At 37.1% G+C, this 20,632-nt stretch overlaps 1 protein-coding gene across 10 annotated transcripts in view; it reads right to left on the bottom strand.

The window, feature by feature from the left end:
* Nucleotides 1–20,632, bottom strand: part of LOC114464424 (mucin-5B-like) — a 44,557-nt gene that overhangs the window by 1,415 nt on the left and 22,510 nt on the right. Inside the window, exons 28-48 of one of the 10 annotated variants that reach the window (XM_028448598.1) lie at nt 20,575–20,618; nt 20,112–20,303; nt 17,734–19,939; nt 17,229–17,526; nt 16,303–16,625; nt 12,519–14,869; nt 11,969–12,162; nt 9,197–9,368; nt 8,858–9,102; nt 8,298–8,481; nt 7,852–8,044; nt 7,586–7,764; nt 7,425–7,494; nt 5,437–5,567; nt 5,298–5,329; nt 5,046–5,214; nt 4,441–4,545; nt 3,636–3,676; nt 3,429–3,551; nt 1,859–1,960; nt 1,656–1,784 (exon numbers count right to left, since the gene is read on the bottom strand). In XM_028448598.1, coding sequence (XP_028304399.1) covers nt 1,656–1,784; nt 1,859–1,960; nt 3,429–3,551; nt 3,636–3,676; nt 4,441–4,545; nt 5,046–5,214; nt 5,298–5,329; nt 5,437–5,567; nt 7,425–7,494; nt 7,586–7,764; nt 7,852–8,044; nt 8,298–8,481; nt 8,858–9,102; nt 9,197–9,368; nt 11,969–12,162; nt 12,519–14,869; nt 16,303–16,625; nt 17,229–17,526; nt 17,734–19,939; nt 20,112–20,303; nt 20,575–20,618 — 7,483 coding nt within the window. Of the gene's footprint in view, nt 1–1,655; nt 1,785–1,858; nt 1,961–3,428; nt 3,552–3,635; nt 3,677–4,440; nt 4,546–5,045; nt 5,215–5,297; nt 5,330–5,436; nt 5,568–7,424; nt 7,495–7,585; nt 7,765–7,851; nt 8,045–8,297; nt 8,482–8,857; nt 9,103–9,196; nt 9,369–11,968; nt 12,163–12,518; nt 14,870–16,302; nt 17,527–17,733; nt 19,940–20,111; nt 20,304–20,574; nt 20,619–20,632 lie in introns of all 10 variants that reach the window. The other 9 variants (XM_028448599.1, XM_028448601.1, XM_028448597.1 and 6 more) reach the window with 9 other exon arrangements.

Below are 20,632 nucleotides of genomic sequence, written 5' to 3'. Positions count from 1 at the left end.
TGCCCTTTTTTGACTTCTTTGTTCATTATAAGCTTTGTAAGGCTTTGTAAACTTTTCAACCCTCAAATAAACTAAAGAAAAAATTCCATCTTTATATAATTTATATAAATGTATTATAGGTCATAAGTGTTGCTACTGTGTTGTCCATACCAAATCAGTGTAAATCACAAGCACAACTGTCTTTCATGGTTAAAGGTAAGGAACAGACTTATTGCCTCATTACTTGTTTTTACTGGAAAAAAATTCTGCTACTCAACAGCCAAGGGTTTAATGTCTTTTAGTTCTGACGGACATGTATATAACATGCATATAAAACAAGGTACATTTACTACCTTAAGCAAAGACTTTTTTTTTTTTTTTTTTTTTTTTTCTCTTGTCTGCACATTCTGTCGAAGGTTAACACTACAAGAAGTGCAATCTTTTAACAGCAATGCATATTTTGTTATTGCAATTAAATAAATTTATTTATTATTTATACCTTAAGCAAAGACTAATAAAATACAAAACAATGTAATGTAGAGGGCCATGGTGACATGGAATGCTCTTCCAAGACAAATTATTCAAGAAAATAACAAATTTAGATAAAAAAAAAAAATCTACTGAAAGATAATGTATTAACAAAACAGCTCTAGGTGCCTAATGTATAATCAAAGCTATTGAATGCAATTAATTAGGGTAATTTTGATTAGTTTTATGTGATTTATAAATGTATATGTATATTGATAAATAACTGTAAACGTATATTGTTATATTGTAAATGTACAGTATATTGCTAAATATCCAATCATCTGATTGTTCAATGGAACAAGGTCCGACTGTTTTTTCTTTTGTTTTGTAAATTGTTGTAGTTGTTGTTGGGTTGCTTTGTTGTGTGAAGTTTGTTTGTTTGTTTGTTTTTTTAAATGTATTTGAGCAACATAAAAAACACATGTACAATACATAACACGTATTTAAAGGAGAAAAGTGCTCAAAAGGATAGGCAGAAGGTGCCTACCCCTCCTTCACAAAATAACATTTTAAACTTCACATTTGGTTTTTCATTATGTAATAATACTATACAAACATATACAGTGCACATACATACATTTTTTTTTTCATCATTTATATTCATTTGTAACAAAAGTAATGAAAAAAAAAAAAAAACAGAATATTTTCTTTTTTTATCATTTTTGGTTGTTCGAAACAAAAAGTAATGAAAAAAATAAATAAACCAAAATACTTTCTTTTTATTGTTTTTGTTCGTTTGTAACAAAAAGTAATGGAAGAATAAACCAGAATATTTTCTTTTTTTTTAAAAATATAATTTATGGTAGTTTGTAACAAAAAGTAATGGAAACGAACGAACTATATATATTTTATCATTTATGGTCTTTGTAACAAAAAGTAATGAAAAAATATTTACTTTTTTTATCATTTATGTTTGTTTGTAACAAAATTAATGGAAAAAAAAAACAGAATATATTGTTATATGTAATTGTATACTGCACTAATGAGACAATTGTACTGGGTGTGGACTAAAGGGAGAGAAGCAATGGCTCTAGCCACAGCTAATGGAGATCCAAATAAATAGATAAACAAATAAACATTTAAATAATTGTTTTGATTTAGCAAAACATTTCTTCTCTGGGATGAATATGAACTGAGAGCACACTCACTGGGAGGCAGTTCTCTGGGTCAAACTCAGGACATACTGGCTTCGTTTCAGAGACAATAAAGTCATCCTTTATTTTATGGCAGGTGTAAGTGGTGCAATTGTCATTGGGCGGCGACCAAGACTGTTGAGGCTGTAAGAAGAGAGACATGTTTAGAAAATATATCATTTTCTCAGTGCAGATTTATAGGCTGTTTCTTGACATACTTCGATTACTACAGGTGAGGGTGAACCCGGGACCTCAATCACGCAGCTCTTCTGCACACACGATCCACAACACTGTCCAGGTTTCTCTTCGTACACAAAACCCTGTTTGGAAAATAGACATTCATTTATCAAGCAGAGTCTACCTTTCCAGTTAGGCAAACCAAAAAAACATTGATATCAGCAGTAAAAAGACCATAACCAGACACTGGCTACATCCTGACAACATAGTTAATGACATTTATATCAAGGATCACAAACAGAAATGTTTATCCAGCTTTGATTAAATTGGACGTAAGACATTTAGGATATACATTTGAAAATAATTTGTTGCTGAATTGTCTCTGTATCTATTTGTACATGTGGACACACTCCTAGGTTATGGTTGTATAGAGTTATTAAAGTAAAAGACTCAAAAATGAAAAAAACAAGGGAAAGGGAAAGGGGTATGTTGAGAGAAAAGTGCTGACTGTTAATGTATAAAATGCCCTGGAACCTTTCTGTACTGTCATACCTCAAAGACTATCCTGAAGCCAATAACGTCTCTCTTCAAGAGAATTCTAAAAGTTCTGGACAAAAAGCTTTTACAGTGTCATTATTATAACATCTTAAGAAAGTAAAACATTATGGATTTTGATAGTTATCAGGTCTTCATGGATGCTTGCCTCATCTTTAAAGTTTTAAATAAATATGCTTTGACCAGAGGGGACTGCAACTTACAAAGGCGCAGGACTAAATTTGGCCAAATGATGGGGTCTATCAGAAGCACACAGTCATGGAACAGGTTACCAGCCTGTGTCAGAAATTGTGATACCTATTCAGCATTTAAAATTGCACTGAAACAATAGATGAAAACTAACCAGACATGCACTCGCAGTTAGTTTTTTTCCTTGGGCCTCAAAGTCGTAATCTTAACCTATATGTAACATGTCTATGGTCTACTTGTAATGTGTAATGTCCTGTGATTTACGTATTCTTTGTATCATGACCTGTTGAATGTCTACTGTACTAACCTAATTAGGACAACGGATGAAAATTAGCCATTGTGCTAACTCTGGCATATTTACGTTGTTCCTCTATGCTGACATGTTGATGAATATGCATTGTCCTAATTCAAATAAATAAAAAAATAAAAAAAATAAAGAATTAAGAAAAAATATCCTTTTTACCTTTTATTGTCAGACCTCTGAACCATTAATTACTTTATAAAAAAAATGTTATGTCTGATTTTAGAATGGAACTTAACACACAAAAAATGATCACTACAGACCCAGTTAGGTTTAATTAAGAACAAGATTAATAAAGAACTTAATTAAGATTAATAAAGAACAACTCTGCTGTCCAAAAAAGATTTGGAATTAAAATAATCCATGTTGCAACAATCATGTGATCAACTGGAATAAATAAAATAAACTCCATCCATCCATTTTCCAACCCACTTGATCCTTTTCAGGGTCGAGGGGGGGTCCAGCTGTCATATGGCGGGGGCTAAATTAGATAAACTATTGTTGTATATCTTTGCTAAATGTGACTGTAGTGAATTGGATTCTAAATATTTCTGTTGTAAAAGTACCTCTTGGCATATGGGGCGGCACTGAATCAGGTAACATTCTGCCACGTTCAGCTTGGTGCTTGGGTCCTGATGTTCAGTGCATAAACATGTCTCACACGGGCTTTTGGAGAACTCCATACCAGGCTGTACAACATCAAATGAAACGTTTGGTCACAATTATGAAGTCAAGTGTAAGCACTGTATTTTTTATTGTCTGATTTCACTTACCCTGTACTCGGTTTGATTGAAAACACAGACACCTTTGGGCACTACAACACAAACATTTTCAAAGAAAAAGATGAATTCCTGATTGTGTTTTTTCATCATGTCGCTATGTACGACGGCGTATAAGGGCCACATTGAAATACAAATAAATCTGAGCACTACAATATTAAAGTCATAATATTTTGTGAATAAAGTGGTAATATTTCAAGACTAAAGTCTTAAAATTTTGAGAATAGAGTCATGCTTTTATGAGAATAAAGCCATATCTTAAAAAACTCAGAATTCCCTGTTGAAGTGAACCCAACAAACAGCGATAACCTTTAAATTGACCACTTCCATCCCGTTTCTCCTCCACAATAAAGGAGGCTATTTGCTCTAAATCAGTCTGGTTCTTTGGAACAAACACAAACATCCGCAAAGTGTGTTTAAGGTCCTTAAAGTGATAACAGTGGTGTTGATAGTATTTCACCATGTGTCAGACCCAAAGAGAAATATAATCTCACTAAATGTTCCACATTCTGCATAACGCAACCTGTTTCTATTTGATTTTTATGCTCATAAAAGTACGATCTTAATCTCGAAATATTACAACATTATTGTCTAAATATTACGACTATAACCTAATAGTGTCAAGATTTCTTTTAATTTTAATGTGACCCTAATACACTGTCAAATTGTTTCCTGTATTACAATCCAAAAATTGCCATTTTCAACGTGTCAACTACCAGTCCATGAAATTGGGCTCCATCCAAAAAATTGATACAAATAAAAATGATGCTCTAAGTTAAGTTAAAGGTGAGTAACTTACCACAGTGATGCACTGGGCAGCAGCTGTCATTAGAGAAGTGAACCTCCAACTCGAACCCCAGCTCACACTTCATAGTCAGAGATGGACAAGTGTTCTTATCACACTCTGTTGGATTGAAATATTATAGTATCGTCAAGATGAACAAAGATCTGAAACACCATTTTTAATAAAAAATATTATATACATTTTTCCTGTACTAAACTCTTCATTGCTTTACACTAACCAGGTGGTGGATGTTGTTGTTTTTAGCTAAACTGTTGTGAGTTGAATTTCCCCCTGGCAGCAACGTTCACTCCACACGTACCAGTGCAAGTAGTGCAAGTACAAAATATATATTAACATGTATAACATGTATATTAATATATATAATGTGTATAATTACATGGGCTTATGATTGTGTATCAGTCTTCTAATGGACTGGTAAGCTCTTAGAGTGTCCCCAACATATATAGATAATAATAAAGTTTAACACCCTCATGCTGGTGATGGCCACAAACCCACTATAACAGTAGTGTTCTCAGCAAAGTGTTAACCCAGGCTGATAAATAAAGGTTCACCAAAAAGCACACAGAAGTCTAAACTAAAGTGTGATCGAAGAAACTCACCACAAACCAGCCTCTCGCAGCATTCCACAATCTTGGACACCAATACTTCACCCTCACCAGTGCAGCTCACTGGTGGTTGTGTGGGACACACTACTGGCTCACACTGCACACTCAGACTGTTCTCATCACACACACACTGCTGACATCCACTCTGCCACCTGTCACCGATCTGTGTGTGCAGAACAACAACAGTCAGTGACAAACACAACAACCACAGCATGGATTATTTAAACAGTGTGGTCACGTATTTGCCTCTTTAGGGTTGCCATCAGGTCCTGTACAACCTTCAACAATAAATGACAAAGGCACAATAGGTATTCATACAAATCAAACAATTATACACCTCTTTAAAAAACAAATTATGAATTTAAATAAGCAAAAATCATCTTACACGAGGAGACACAGAGGTCAGAGGTGGAACTGAATAAAATCATGTCCTCTGGGCAGAAACATCCCTCCATAATTCCATCACAATGCTGATCATCTTCTCCCTGACACCGGTGAGTGTACTTTTCATTGTATCTACAAAAAAGGACAATTCACACTTAACTTATATAATTGAGGTATTTCAGTAATGAAACATTGAATTTATTTTATTTTTTGAATTAAATTTTTTTTTCTGTGTTTATATTCGTGGGTTACCATGGAAATAAGTGTAGCACAATCAAAAAAACACGCACTTCCCTTTACTTGAAGCAGTGTGCTGGATTAAAAAAGGTCAGCCCGAAACGTCACGTCTTTTGGTGTTTTATTAAAAACTGAATTTGGGAGCAAACTATGCAGTGGTGTGGACCTTCGTTTCTTCATAGCTACCATGGAAATCAACCTTCAGATTGTGATGCTCTTCAAACAGATGGACACGCATTGAAGCTCAGATACTTTAAAACCGAATTCCTAAAGTTGGTGGTTGTTGTTAGGATTGCATTATGTCTACAGGCATTTATCAGAACATGGACATGTACCAACTTCAAGTAGGTTTAGGTTGTTAGGTTAACATGTAAAACTAGCAAAGTTTAGTAGGCCTCCCACTGCTGTTTCAAGCGCAAATGCAAAGTTGTTGAATTTTTTATTCTTGAACGAGCTTGTTGCATTCTCCCAATATGAAGGAATGTCAGAGGTGTAAAGAGTACTGATATATCTACTCAAGTAGCAGTACTGTTACTTGATTGAAATTGCACTCGAGTACAATTAAGTCACACACAAAATACTCAAGTACAAGTAAAAAGTAGCTCAAACAAATATTACTCAAAGTAAAGGTTACAAGTTACTTTTACCCCCACGTATATTTTTGGTAATAAATCTTGGTACGGTTCCCTTGCATACAGTAATTACTGTATCTCATGTAGAAACTTTAAAAGGAAGAGACCAAATCTACCACTACTGGAACTTAATGCATTTTCCATAAAGGCATCTGTATAAAATAAAAGGTTTGTCAAAATGTACAGATATTTTTTAAATAAAACAACACCAATTATTTTAATTCAAAATAAAAATAAATCCTCAGACTTTAAGTATAGATACATTTATAAACTCTAAAACTGAGAAAACAACCTCCATTCAATGCTGGTTTGGTGCCACACATTACGTTTAATCTGATTAGTTGGCTCTGATGTGATGCATTACGTTTAATCTGATTGGTCGGCCATGATGTGAGGCATTACGTTTAATCTGATTGGTCGGCCATGATGTGAGGCATTACGTTTAATCTGATTGGTCGGCTATGATGAGATGCATTTAATTGTTGTCCGGTCATGCATACTGCGGCTTGCCCGCCCCCCCTCAGCAACTGGCTGCAATCCTTCCCTCCACAACTCTCCTCCGCCCATATGTGTTATGTCCTCAAATTATGCTGTTGTAATAGTTTTTTTGTGCTTTTTTGTGCCTACTGCCACATTGTGCCCCTCACTAAAGGGGCATAGTTTGGGACCTGCCTATTTTCCCCCTTTTCTTACCTCCTGTTTCCACTTCTCATCTAAGCAAGATGGATGGCTGCCTCGGTATTTTGGTGTGCATTGTCTCTTCACACCAACTTGTGCTGTTTTAAACTGTACTTGGCAAATAAAAACCTTTCTGATTCAGATTTCTTTTTTTGTAGTTTCACAATGTCTTTTTGATCATTTTAAAACTCTGTAATGGTTGGGTGTAGAAATGTAACAGATTACTTTACTTATTAAAGTTGGTTTAGATTTTAGAGGATCTGTGCTTGGTCAAATTTGACCAAGATGTATTTCATTTTGACACCTTAGACCCAAATCTATTTATTTTTATTGATTCCTCTGTATACCACATCACTCCAAGGGCAATGCAAGGGTGTAAGGGTGTAAAAACAATTTTCTTCTAACCTTAATTCTTCAACACAATTGCATTCATAGTTTTTACCTTGCATTGCAGGTTTGCACAACAGTTGGCCCACACGGCTTGTACACCTTGTTTTCTTCACATACATATTCTATGAAAAGATAATAAGATTGAGAGTTGAAGGTTTAAAAAGATCCGTTAAATTACACAGGTTATTTTCTACAAAAACCAAACACTTTTACCACACTGCCCGTTGGTGGCATTCCTCCAGGGCACGCATATGGATGCGTCTGCACACAGAGCGGCGTAGGCTTCCAGACTGGAGCAGCCCATGTTGGTGTTTGGCATGTGACAGACGTCAAACTTACAGGCCTCATAAAATGAATCTGGTGCGATTACTTTGTGGCATTCTTCAAACACCCTAAACACACAATTCAATATTGTTTTAGTGAAACTTTACTGTAATGCAACGACTGATTTAGGTTATTTAAACTTGTGAAACACTTACTTGCTCCATATAATTTCACACAGCGGAGGTTCACAGTGAGGAATGGTTGGGACTGGTGTTGGAGGATTGGGTTTGTCACAATAAGGCTTGTTCTTATCAGTTACATTCCAGCTATATGCCATCTCAGAGCAGGATGGATGGATAGCCCCAGTTGGCAATCGGCAGTCGTTTGTCTTATTATTGTCACAGTTGCCTAATTAATGTAAATGTGGAAAGATGTTATACATTTAGATAGGGAAAAAGTGGTTATGCACACACACTTACATTTTTTGCAACTGATTGCAACAACACATTATTAGTAGGGTAAAATGATCTCATGACTGTCTAAACGGAGCTCATGTATCCTCGTATTCATTGCAATGTACTGATTGTGTTAATTCAATGATAGTATTGTATTGTAAATGTATGTCTGTTTGTTCTAACTAAAGACTTGATGAAAGACTTACCGCACTGTCCCTCTGTGTTGCCGTGAAAGAGAGAAAATGGCAGCTCAACACTGAATAAAAGTCCTTTGAACATCACAACGGCTTCAATCGCTGGTATTTTCAGCAGCAGTTCAATGGCTGTACTTGTGATGCTCAGGTCTTCATTGAAGTAGTTAGGGATGGTTCGTTTTCCATTGATGAACACCTAAACCAAGAAAACACAACTTTACTTTACACAAGTTTATGTGTTATTTATTACACATTAACACTATAGTTATGTGTAATGATCAGTAAAATGTGTCTGTAAAATAATTGATCATCGATAGCATTGTTTCTAATTTGTTTAGCTGTTTTAAAGATTTGTCGCAGCAATTATTTAATTTTCTCTTAGTGCAATTATTATTTCCCTGGCTTTCATCTATGTCAACAGGTGGCACAAGCTTACATTTACTAATTAAGCACTAGTATGTAATGTGTTTGGCATTAATGAGTTTCTTAATGCATAGTGTGTACCAGGGCTGACAAAAGGCTAGAAAACACTAGTTTGGACAGTTTCAGAAAACATTATGATAGATAATTACCATGTTGACGGTCTTGGGTGTTCTCTCTTGTGTAAGTATGATTTCATAGTTTTTGTAATAAACAATCAGAGCTTTGGCACAGGTCACAGTCCCAGATGCATCACAGTTTTCATTGTCAATGATGACCTTAAAATCATATCTTGGATTAATTTCTTTAATCAGCACGTATGTGCAGTTCTCCTGAAAGCTGTAATACTGTCCGTCAAATGTGTAATAATGAGGGTCTCCCCAGCCAGAGCAAACACCTGCACATTAAAGTGACAGAAGAATACAGAAACAAAATGATGGATGTGCAATGAGGGTTCGATGAAAACTACAAAGACTTTAGTCATAACTCACATCTGCACTCATAGTGGAAACAGCAGCCGCCTTCATCATAAACCCGAACTGGTGATTGTCCATTCTCACAAACAGGGATGGATAATGGAGGACATGGCACGTGTTCTTTTATAACTTTACCTTCTTCACATGTTTCGGTCGTGCAGTTGTTTAAACTCCAGGACTCTCCATTCTAGAAGGGACACATTAATGCTATTGACAACCAACACACACATGTTGCCCTATCACTGGAATGAGACAAAAATAATTTAACTGGATTTACCAAAATCTAGTAACTTGTCCAGAATCCTCTCTGTCACATGTGCAAAATGAGGCTATTATCAAAGTATGAGTAACAAGTAGTAGCAGAACATAAAAAAGAGAAACTAAATAAATAAATAATAATATTCTGTAAAAAACTGCAATATTTTAATGAATTAATGATCTACTTAATAAATAACAATATCCTGTGAGAAACAGCAATATTTTAATTAATTAATTAAGTAGAGCAATATTGAATTAATTTTGAAGTATCAAAATCTATAAGACAGTTCTTAAGTAATGTTTATTTCTATAGCACCTTTCACAGACAGAGGTCACAAAGTGCTTTACATATCTGCTCATTCATACTCACATTCACACACCAACGGAACAGAGCTGCCATGCAACGCGCTAGTCAAACACGGGGAGCAACTTGGGGTTCAGTGTTTTGGCCAAGGACACATAGACCAGTAAAGACCAGGATCAAATCCCCAACCTCTTGATTAGAGGACAACCCCTCTACCACCTGAGCCACGGTCTACAGTATCGATATATTGCCATCGATGGTGGAGGGATGACAAACTGTTCATTACAAAATATAAAATTGTATTCCAGTCACTTTATAGTCACTTGATTTTAATTTTAATTTTCATTGTTGCTGTTGTATCACAAAAAACTTTGCACCACAATGCATGCAAAAATAACCTTTTTTTTAGTGTTAATTTATCTAAAATAATGTAACAAATAATAACAAAGAAACATTTCATTTCAAGTTTGCGGAAATATAATCAATAGGGTAGTGACTAGACTGTGGTTCAAAGCTGTACATTTCAGATACAGTATTTATTTTCGGCTGCTATCCCTGACACATTTTAATTTGATAAAATCATAGCGTAAGCCTCCTAGATCAATAAATCGAACATTTACTTAAAAGAAAAGAAAAAGGTTGAAAATACAGCTTTAAAGCCAGCTTTAGGTCATTCAGTGCCCTAGGCAAGAGTGGACTTTGCCAGCCCCCCCAAATAAATAAATAAATAAAAATAAATAAAGTTTTGTTTTTATTGTTATAGAAAGTCTATTTAGTGTGTACACATTATTATTTATTTTATTTTAAATATCAAGACAAAACAACAATTCTGCAACACAACAAACCATTGAAAAAATAAAAATAAAATTTTGAATAATACAATATAACTCCTACAGGTGTTAATATAGATAAAAAAGTTTCAGTGCTTGGACATTTCTACTTTCCTGTTTGGTTTTACTAGTCATTAACAAAAATCTTAACATTATTATAACCTTAAAGTTACAAGTTAGGGTTTCTAACTTTTTCACCACCCATGAATTTGAAGAGATATCATGTACAGTGATTGTAAGTGTGTGTTTCATTATACCTTTTTAAATTATTATTATCATATTATTTTATTTTACTTTTAATTTAATTTAATTTTTTCCTGTAAAGGGATGCATAGAGGTGTTTTTACTGCACACTTTTTGTGATTTATTGTTTTTTTGCCAGACAAAGACCTTGATTCGCTTGACACTATCAATGTTCATGTTTGTTCCCAGTATTCCACGTGATATCAGATTTAAGTGACAAAACTTCTATGAACCTGTCTCCAAGACTCCATGTACCACAATGCTACATCAACAGAGCGTTTACAGTTGGGATAAAAACAAATTTTTAAGAGCTCATTTTAAACTTTTTCCTTTTTTTTTATAAAGTAAATGATGGTCGATTTATTGATCTATAAGGCATACGCTATGATTTTATTTGACAAAAAAATATTGGGGTGTTATGGCAAAAATTGTTATGTTATGTTATGTTTATTAATATATTTACTCATATACCTTATTCCTTTAAGGCTTAGGTTGTAACTTTCCATTGTGTGCTTTTCATGACTTCAGCTCTACTTCTTCTCTGGTCAGGTCAACTTCCCCAAAACACATGGAATCATCAAGGCCAGACACAGAGGCATCCTCTATTATCACACACTCACATGCCTACACACACTCACATAGTCACACATACACACCCAATACACATCCATTCATACACACAAACACCATACACGCACACGCCTCCAGCACAGACAATCAGGAGATACCAGAGAACTGGTTGTTTTGACCTAAGAAGAAACTGTCTCTTTTCACCCTCTTCCTTCACCTCCTCCTCTCTCTCTTCTTTATCTCCTGGGGGGAGGAGGGAGGGGGACTGAGGGGGAATAATATGTGATGGGTTAGAACTGTGTTCCACTCTGTCCTTCGAACATCCGGCAGGACGGTCACTCATTTTTGTCCATCTTTGTACTCTTTTTTATTTAGTTTTATAATAAATCTTTTTTTTATAAAATCATCATGCTTCGACTGGACTCCATCATTCAACCAGAGCAATAAATCATGTCTCCAAATGAGGTCAACCACAAAATTGCCGTGACCGGGGGTAGCTGCTGTAATTTTTTATGGTTAGATTATTTACAGCAATTTATTTTCCATTTCTAATTTGCAGAATGAAGAACTACAGTCAAATACCTTTCTTGGTGGTTTGAGATATGAACAGTCCAAGGAAGGCTTCTCTGTGGAGGCTGAACTTGTTGTTGGAGTTGTTGGAGTTGGTGGAGTGGTGGTTTGACATGGTCTGACCTTCTTCTCTACGTAGCATGTTAGATTGCAGAACGCGGTGTAACACCAGCCATTGCCATCCGTCTTGTTGTACATGATGCTTCCTACAGGACGATGCAGCCAATGGAGTCAGGCAATAAAACAACTAATTTAGAAAAATATTTATATTAATGTTAAAAATTCTAATTAGGTCGCAACTTCACCACAATCAAGACTGAGTTATTTAATTATCACAAATAAATAAAAACTTTACCCTAAACTACTCTGCAAAATATATGCTCACTCTTAGGTGCCATGATTCAATGACTGAGGTTGTAATGTCAAGAAAACCAAAACTTTCTGGAGGCACATTATAATAACATACTATAATTTTGCAATTTTAAAAAAAGTAGGGAAGGAAAGCTTAGCATATCATCAGCTGGAAGTTAACTGGTCCATTTCAGAACATTCTGTTGCTTACCTGGAGAAAAAGTCTCATCCAAGTACTGGCAAGAACACACAGTTGACCATCCTGAAGTTGTAGGCTGAGGGGATATTGTAATTTCAACTGTAGACTTTTCTGTTGTCACTGGTTTGGTTGTACTGGCTGGTTCAGTAGTTTTGGTTGTTGTGCTTGGCTTTTCTGTGGTCGTTGTAGTGGGTTTTTCAGTTGTGATTTCATGGGTGATCTCTTCTGTAGTTGTTTTTGCTTTTGGTGTTGTTTTGATTGTAGTTGTTGGCTTCTGCTCCTGGGTAGTTGTGGTAGCTTTTTCAGTTGATTTGGTAAATTCACTGGTTTCTTCTGCAGTGGTTGATTGTTCTGTGATTGTGGTTGTTGTACTGGGCTCTTCTGTGGTCATCGTAGTTGGTTTTTCAGTTGTGATTCCATGGGTGATCTCTTCTGTAGTTGTTTTTGCTTTTGGTGTTGTTTTGATTGTAGTTGTTGGCTTCTGCTCCTGGGTAGTTGTGGTAGCTTTTTCAGTTGATTTGGTAAATTCACTGGTTTCTTCTGCAGTGGTTGATTGTTCTGTGATTGTGGTTGTTGTACTGGGCTCTTCTGTGGTCATCGTAGTTGGTTTTTCAGTTGTGATTTCATGGGTGATCTCTTCTGTAGTTGTTTTTGCTTTTGTTGTTGTTTTGATTGTAGTGGTTGACTTCTGCTCCTGGGTTTTTGGGGTAGGTTTTTCAGTTGATTTGGTAAATTCACTGGTTTCTTCTGCAGTGGTTGATTGTTCTGTGATTGTGGTTGTTGTACTGGGCTCTTCTGTGGTCATCATAGTTGGTTTTTCAGTTGTGATTCCATGGGTGATCTCTTCTGTAGTTGTTTTTGCTTTTGGTGTTGTTTTGATTGTAGTTGTTGGCTTCTGCTCCTGGGTAGTTGTGGTAGGTTTTTCGGTTGATTTGGTAAATTCACTGATTTCTTCTGCAGTGGTTGATTGTTCTGTGATTGTGGTTGTTGTACTGGGCTCTTCTGTGGTCATCGTAGTTGGCTTTTCAGTTGTGATTCCATGGGTGATCTCTTCCGTAGTTGTTTTTGCTTTTGTTGTTGTTTTGATTGTAGTGGTTGACCTCTGCTCCTGGGTTTTTGGGGTAGGTTTTTCAGTTGATTTGGTAAATTCACTGGTTTCTTCTGCAGTGGTTGATTGTTCTGTGATTGTGGTTGTTGTACTGGGCTCTTCTGTGGTCATCGTAGTTGGTTTTTCAGTCGTGGTGTCATATATGATCTCTTCTGTAGTTGTTGGTGCTTTTGGTGTTGTTTTGATTGTAGTGGTTGACCTCTGCTCCTGGGTTTTTGGGGTAGGTTTTTCAGTTGATTTGGTAAATTCACTGGTTTCTTCTGCAGTGGTTGATTGTTCTGTGATTGTGGTTGTTGTACTGGGCTCTTCTGTAGTCATCGTAGTTGGTTTTTCAGTTGTGATTTCATGGGTGATCTCTTCTGTAGTTGTTTTTGCTTTTGCTGTTGTTTTGATTGTAGTGGTGTTGTACTGTGTTGTACTGTGCTCTGTAGTTGTGGATTTTGTAGTTGTCTGGGTTGAGCCACAGGTATTATGACAACACCTAACTCGTATTTCATAGTCAAAGCACCTAGGAGGGTTACCTTGTTCTTTATGTTTACAAATGAGTCCTTCATTTGCATCACATTGAACAGTCTGGCCTAGTTCGTTCAAATTTGTATTCGGGTAATCTTTAGCTCTACACTGGATTTCCAAAGGTTTCATGCAAGAACTCAGGTCTGGATCTGTAATTGTTTCAATGTATTCATATTCTCCTCCATCCAGATTTGTTTCAGGATAGTTATTGTTGATCCAGTTTGTCCACTCACAAACAATGCAGTCAGTAGGTGTTGTACTGGGTGTTTCAATGTTAGCTGTGGTGGTCTTTTCTGTAGTTGAGGTAGTTGTACTGGCTGCTGATGTTGTTGTTCTAGCTACTGTTGAGGGAGTGGGTAGTTTTTCCTTAGTTGTTGAAGGAATTGCTGTTGTCTCTTCTGTGGTCATTGTAGTGGGTTTTTTAGTCGTGGTGTCATATATGATCTCTTCTGTAGTTGTTGGTGCTTTTGTTGTTGTTTTGATTGTAGTGGTTGACCTCTGCTCCTGGGTTTTTGGGGTAGGTTTTTCAGTTGATTTGGTAAATTCACTGGTTTCTTCTGCAGTGGTTGATTGTTCTGTGATTGTGGTTGTTGTACTGGGCTCTTCTGTGGTCATCGTAGTTGGTTTTTCAGTTGTGATTTCATGGGTGATCTCTTCTGTAGTTGTTTTTGCTTTTGTTGTTGTTTTGATTGTAGTGGTTGACCTCTGCTCCTGGGTTTTTGGGGTAGGTTTTTCAGTTGATTTGGTAAATTCACTGGTTTCTTCTGCAGTGGTTGATTGTTCTGTGATTGTGGTTGTTGTACTGGGCTCTTCTGTGGTCATCGTAGTTGGTTTTTTCAGTTGTGATTCCATGGGTGATCTCTTCTGTAGTTGTTTTTGCTTTTGGTGTTGTTTTGATTGTAGTTGTTGGCTTCTGCTCCTGGGTAGTTGTGGTAGCTTTTTCAGTTGATTTGGTAAATTCACTGGTTTCTTCTGCAGTGGTTGATTGTTCTGTGATTGTGGTTGTTGTACTGGGCTCTTCTGTGGTCATCGTAGTTGGTTTTTCAGTTGTGATTCCATGGGTGATCTCTTCTGTAGTTGTTTTTGCTTTTGGTGTTGTTTTGATTGTAGTTGTTGGCTTCTGCTCCTGGGTAGTTGTGGTAGGTTTTTCGGTTGATTTGGTAAATTCACTGGTTTCTTCTGCAGTGGTTGATTGTTCTGTGATTGTGGTTGTTGTACTGGGCTCTTCTGTAGTCATCGTAGTTGGTTTTTCAGTTGTGATTTCATGGGTGATCTCTTCTGTAGTTGTTTTTGCTTTTGCTGTTGTTTTGATTGTAGTGGTGTTGTACTGTGTTGTACTGTGCTCTGTAGTTGTGGATTTTGTAGTTGTCTGGGTTGAGCCACAGGTATTATGACAACACCTAACTCGTATTTCATAGTCAAAGCACCTAGGAGGGTTACCTTGTTCTTTATGTTTACAAATGAGTCCTTCATTTGTATCACATTGAACAGTCTGGCCTAGTTCGTTCAAATTTGTATTCGGGTAATCTTTAGCTCTACACTGGATTTCCAAAGGTTTCATGCAAGAACTCAGGTCTGGATCTGTAATTGTTTCAATGTATTCATATTCTCCTCCATCCAGATTTGTTTCAGGATAGTTATTGTTGATCCAGTTTGTCCACTCACAAACAATGCAGTCAGTAGGTGTTGTACTGGGTGTTTCAATGTTAGCTGTGGTGGTCTTTTCTGTAGTTGAGGTAGTTGTACTGGCTGCTGATGTTGTTGTTCTAGCTACTGTTGAGGGAGTGGGTAGTTTTTCCTTAGTTGTTGAAGGAATTGCTGTTGTCTCTTCTGTGGTCATTGTAGTGGGTTTTTTAGTCGTGGTGTCATATATGATCTCTTCTGTAGTTGTTTTTGCTTTTGGTGTTGTTTTGATTGTAGTTGTTGGCTTCTGCTCCTGGGTAGTTGTGGTAGCTTTTTCAGTTGATTTGGTAAATTCACTGGTTTCTTCTGCAGTGGTTGATTGTTCTGTGATTGTGGTTGTTGCACTGGGCTCTTCTGTGGTCATCGTAGTTGGTTTTTTCAGTTGTGATTCCATGGGTGATCACTTCTGTAGTTGTTTTTGCTTTTGGTGTTGTTTTGATTGTAGTTGTTGGCTTCTGCTCCTGGGTAGTTTTGGTAGCTTTTTCAGTTGATTTGGTAAATTCACTGGTTTCTTCTGCAGTGGTTGATTGTTCTGTGATTGTGGTTGTTGTACTGGGCTCTTCTGTGGTCATCGTAGTTGGTTTTTCAGTTGTGATTCCATGGGTGATCTCTTCTGTAGTTGTTTTTGCTTTTGGTGTTGTTTTGATTGTAGTTGTTGGCTTCTGCTCCTGGGTAGTTGTGGTAGGTTTTTCGGTTGATTTGGTAAATTCACTGGTTTCTTCTGCAGTGGTTGATTGTTCTGTGATTGTGGTTGTTGTACTGGGCTCTTCTGTAGTCATCGTAGTTGGTTTTTCAGTTGTGATTTCATGGGTGATCTCTTCTGTAGTTGTTTTTGCTTTTGCTGTTGTTTTGATTGTAGTGGTGTTGTACTGTGTTGTACTGTGCTCTGTAGTTGTGGATTTTGTAGTTGTCTGGGTTGAGCCACAGGTATTATGACAACACCTAACTCGTATTTCATAGTCAAAGCACCTAGGAGGGTTACCTTGTTCTTTATGTTTACAAATGAGTCCTTCATTTGTATCACATTGAACAGTCTGGCCTAGTTCGTTCAAATTTGTATTCGGGTAATCTTTAGCTCTACACTGGATTTCCAAAGGTTTCATGCAAGAACTCAGGTCTGGATCTGTAATTGTTTCAATGTATTCATATTCTCCTCCATCCAGATTTGTTTCAGGATAGTTATTGTTGATCCAGTTTGTCCACTCACAAACAATGCAGTCAGTAGGTGTTGTACTGGGTGTTTCAATGTTAGCTGTGGTGGTCTTTTCTGTAGTTGAGGTAGTTGTACTGGCTGCTGATGTTGTTGTTCTAGCTACTGTTGAGGGAGTGGGTAGTTTTTCCTTAGTTGTTGAAGGAATTGCTGTTGTCTCTTCTGTGGTCATTGTAGTGGGTTTTTTAGTCGTGGTGTCATATATGATCTCTTCTGTAGTTGTTTTTGCTTTTGGTGTTGTTTTGATTGTAGTTGTTGGCTTCTGCTCCTGGGTAGTTGTGGTAGCTTTTTCAGTTGATTTGGTAAATTCACTGGTTTCTTCTGCAGTGGTTGATTGTTCTGTGATTGTGGTTGTTGCACTGGGCTCTTCTGTGGTCATCGTAGTTGGTTTTTCAGTTGTGATTCCATGGGTGATCACTTCTGTAGTTGTTTTTGCTTTTGGTGTTGTTTTGATTGTAGTTGTTGGCTTCTGCTCCTGGGTAGTTTTGGTAGCTTTTTCAGTTGATTTGGTAAATTCACTGGTTTCTTCTGCAGTGGTTGATTGTTCTGTGATTGTGGTTGTTGTACTGGGCTCTTCTGTGGTCATCGTAGTTGGCTTTTCAGTTGTGATTCCATGGGTGATCTCTTCTGTAGTTGTTTTTGCTTTTGTTGTTGTTTTGATTGTAGTGGTTGACCTCTGCTCCTGGGTTTTTGGGGTAGGTTTTTCAGTTGATTTGGTAAATTCACTGGTTTCTTCTGCAGTGGTTGATTGTTCTGTGATTGTGGTTGTTGTACTGGGCTCTTCTGTGGTCATCGTAGTTGGTTTTTCAGTCGTGGTGTCATATATGATCTCTTCTGTAGTTGTTGGTGCTTTTGGTGTTGTTTTGATTGTAGTTGTTGGCTTCTGCTCCTGGGTAGTTGTGGTAGCTTTTTCAGTTGATTTGGTAAGTTCACTGGTTTCTTCTGCAGTGGTTGATTGTTCTGTGATTGTGGTTGTTGTACTGGGCTCTTCTGTGGTCATCGTAGTTGGTTTTTCAGTTGTGATTTCATGGGTGATCTCTTCTGTAGTTGTTTTTGCTTTTGCTGTTGTTTTGATTGTAGTGGTGTTGTACTGTGTTGTACTGTGCTCTGTAGTTGTGGATTTTGTAGTTGTCTGGGTTGAGCCACAGGTATTATGACAACACCTAACTCGTATTTCATAGTCAAAGCACCTAGGAGGGTTACCTTGTTCTTTATGTTTACAAATGAGTCCTTCATTTGTATCACATTGAACAGTCTGGCCTAGTTCGTTCAAATTTGTATTCGGGTAATCTTTAGCTCTACACTGGATTTCCAAAGGTTTCATGCAAGAACTCAGGTCTGGATCTGTAATTGTTTCAATGTATTCATATTCTCCTCCATCCAGATTTGTTTCAGGATAGTTATTGTTGATCCAGTTTGTCCACTCACAAACAATGCAGTCAGTAGGTGTTGTACTGGGTGTTTCAATGTTAGCTGTGGTGGTCTTTTCTGTAGTTGAGGTAGTTGTACTGGCTGCTGATGTTGTTGTTCTAGCTACTGTTGAGGGAGTGGGTAGTTTTTCCTTAGTTGTTGAAGGAATTGCTGTTGTCTCTTCTGTGGTCATTGTAGTGGGTTTTTTAGTCGTGGTGTCATATATGATCTCTTCTGTAGTTGTTTTTGCTTTTGGTGTTGTTTTGATTGTAGTTGTTGGCTTCTGCTCCTGGGTAGTTGTGGTAGCTTTTTCAGTTGATTTGGTAAATTCACTGGTTTCTTCTGCAGTGGTTGATTGTTCTGTGATTGTGGTTGTTGTACTGGGCTCTTCTGTGGTCATCGTAGTTGGTTTTTCAGTTGTGATTCCATGGGTGATCTCTTCTGTAGTTGTTTTTGCTTTTGGTGTTGTTTTGATTGTAGTTGTTGGCTTCTGCTCCTGGGTAGTTGTGGTAGCTTTTTCAGTTGATTTGGTAAATTCACTGGTTTCTTCTGCAGTGGTTGATTGTTCTGTGATTGTGGTTGTTGTACTGGGCTCTTCTGTGGTCATCGTAGTTGGTTTTTCAGTTGTGATTCCATGGGTGATCTCTTCTGTAGTTGTTTTTGCTTTTGGTGTTGTTTTGATTGTAGTTGTTGGCTTCTGCTCCTGGGTAGTTGTGGTAGGTTTTTCGGTTGATTTGGTAAATTCACTGGTTTCTTCTGCAGTGGTTGATTGTTCTGTGATTGTGGTTGTTGTACTGGGCTCTTCTGTAGTCATCGTAGTTGGTTTTTCAGTTGTGATTTCATGGGTGATCTCTTCTGTAGTTGTTTTTGCTTTTGCTGTTGTTTTGATTGTAGTGGTGTTGTACTGTGTTGTACTGTGCTCTGTAGTTGTGGATTTTGTAGTTGTCTGGGTTGAGCCACAGGTATTATGACAACACCTAACTCGTATTTCATAGTCAAAGCACCTAGGAGGGTTACCTTGTTCTTTATGTTTACAAATGAGTCCTTCATTTGTATCACATTGAACAGTCTGGCCTAGTTCGTTCAAATTTGTATTCGGGTAATCTTTAGCTCTACACTGGATTTCCAAAGGTTTCATGCAAGAACTCAGGTCTGGATCTGTAATTGTTTCAATGTATTCATATTCTCCTCCATCCAGATTTGTTTCAGGATAGTTATTGTTGATCCAGTTTGTCCACTCACAAACAATGCAGTCAGTAGGTGTTGTACTGGGTGTTTCAATGTTAGCTGTGGTGGTCTTTTCTGTAGTTGAGGTAGTTGTACTGGCTGCTGTTGTTGTTGTTCTAGCTACTGTTGAGGGAGTGGGTAGTTTTTCCTTAGTTGTTGAAGGAATTGCTGTTGTTTTGGAGCTTGTTGAAAGTCTTGTTGTCGTGAATGTCACAATTGTCGTCACAGCTTCAGTTGTTGTCATTTGTGTCGTTGTAATGGGGGCCTTTGTGGTGGCTTCTTCTGTCAGGGATCAAAGAAAAAAACGTCCTTATTTGTGCCATCTCATCCCCGCGCGCGCGCGCGCGCGCGCGCACACACACACACACACACACACACACACACACACACACACACACACACACACACACACACACACACACACACACACACACACACACACACACACATTTACCTGTTGTGCTAAAAACAAAGGCTGTTGTAGTATTGGCCTGTATGGATGGAGTTGTTGAGCAAGTCTCAATTTCTCTTGTAATATTTCCATCTTCCCCACAAAAAGCAGTGATACAAGTTCCATCTCCATCGTGGGTTCTGTAGATTAACTCTCCATACTTGTATGTGCGACCTTGATAGAAACAAGTGCAACCTGTGGAAAAACAACGTATATTAAATTAATTTAAACAGGATTTGAAATTCAATTCAATTCAATTAAATAGCGCAGAATAGAACAAAGTCATCTCAAAGCGCTTAACAATATAAAATTCATAGTAAGAAAGAAAGAACCCAACAAGATCCACATGGACAAAGCATTTAGCAACAGTGGGAAGAAAAAACTTCCTTATTTTGTTTTTTATAACAGAAAGAATGTTATTACATTGCGGGATTAAGATATCAAAATCACAACTATTAATACTCACTTTGCACATCATGACTGCACTGCTTTGTTGTTGATGAACAATAACTGAAAGGTAAATG

Source organism: Gouania willdenowi, chromosome 6 (genome assembly GCF_900634775.1).
Source record: "Gouania willdenowi chromosome 6, fGouWil2.1, whole genome shotgun sequence".
NCBI lineage: Eukaryota > Metazoa > Chordata > Actinopteri > Blenniiformes > Gobiesocidae > Gouania > Gouania willdenowi.
This window is presented reverse-complemented; position numbering and strand designations above follow the sequence as displayed.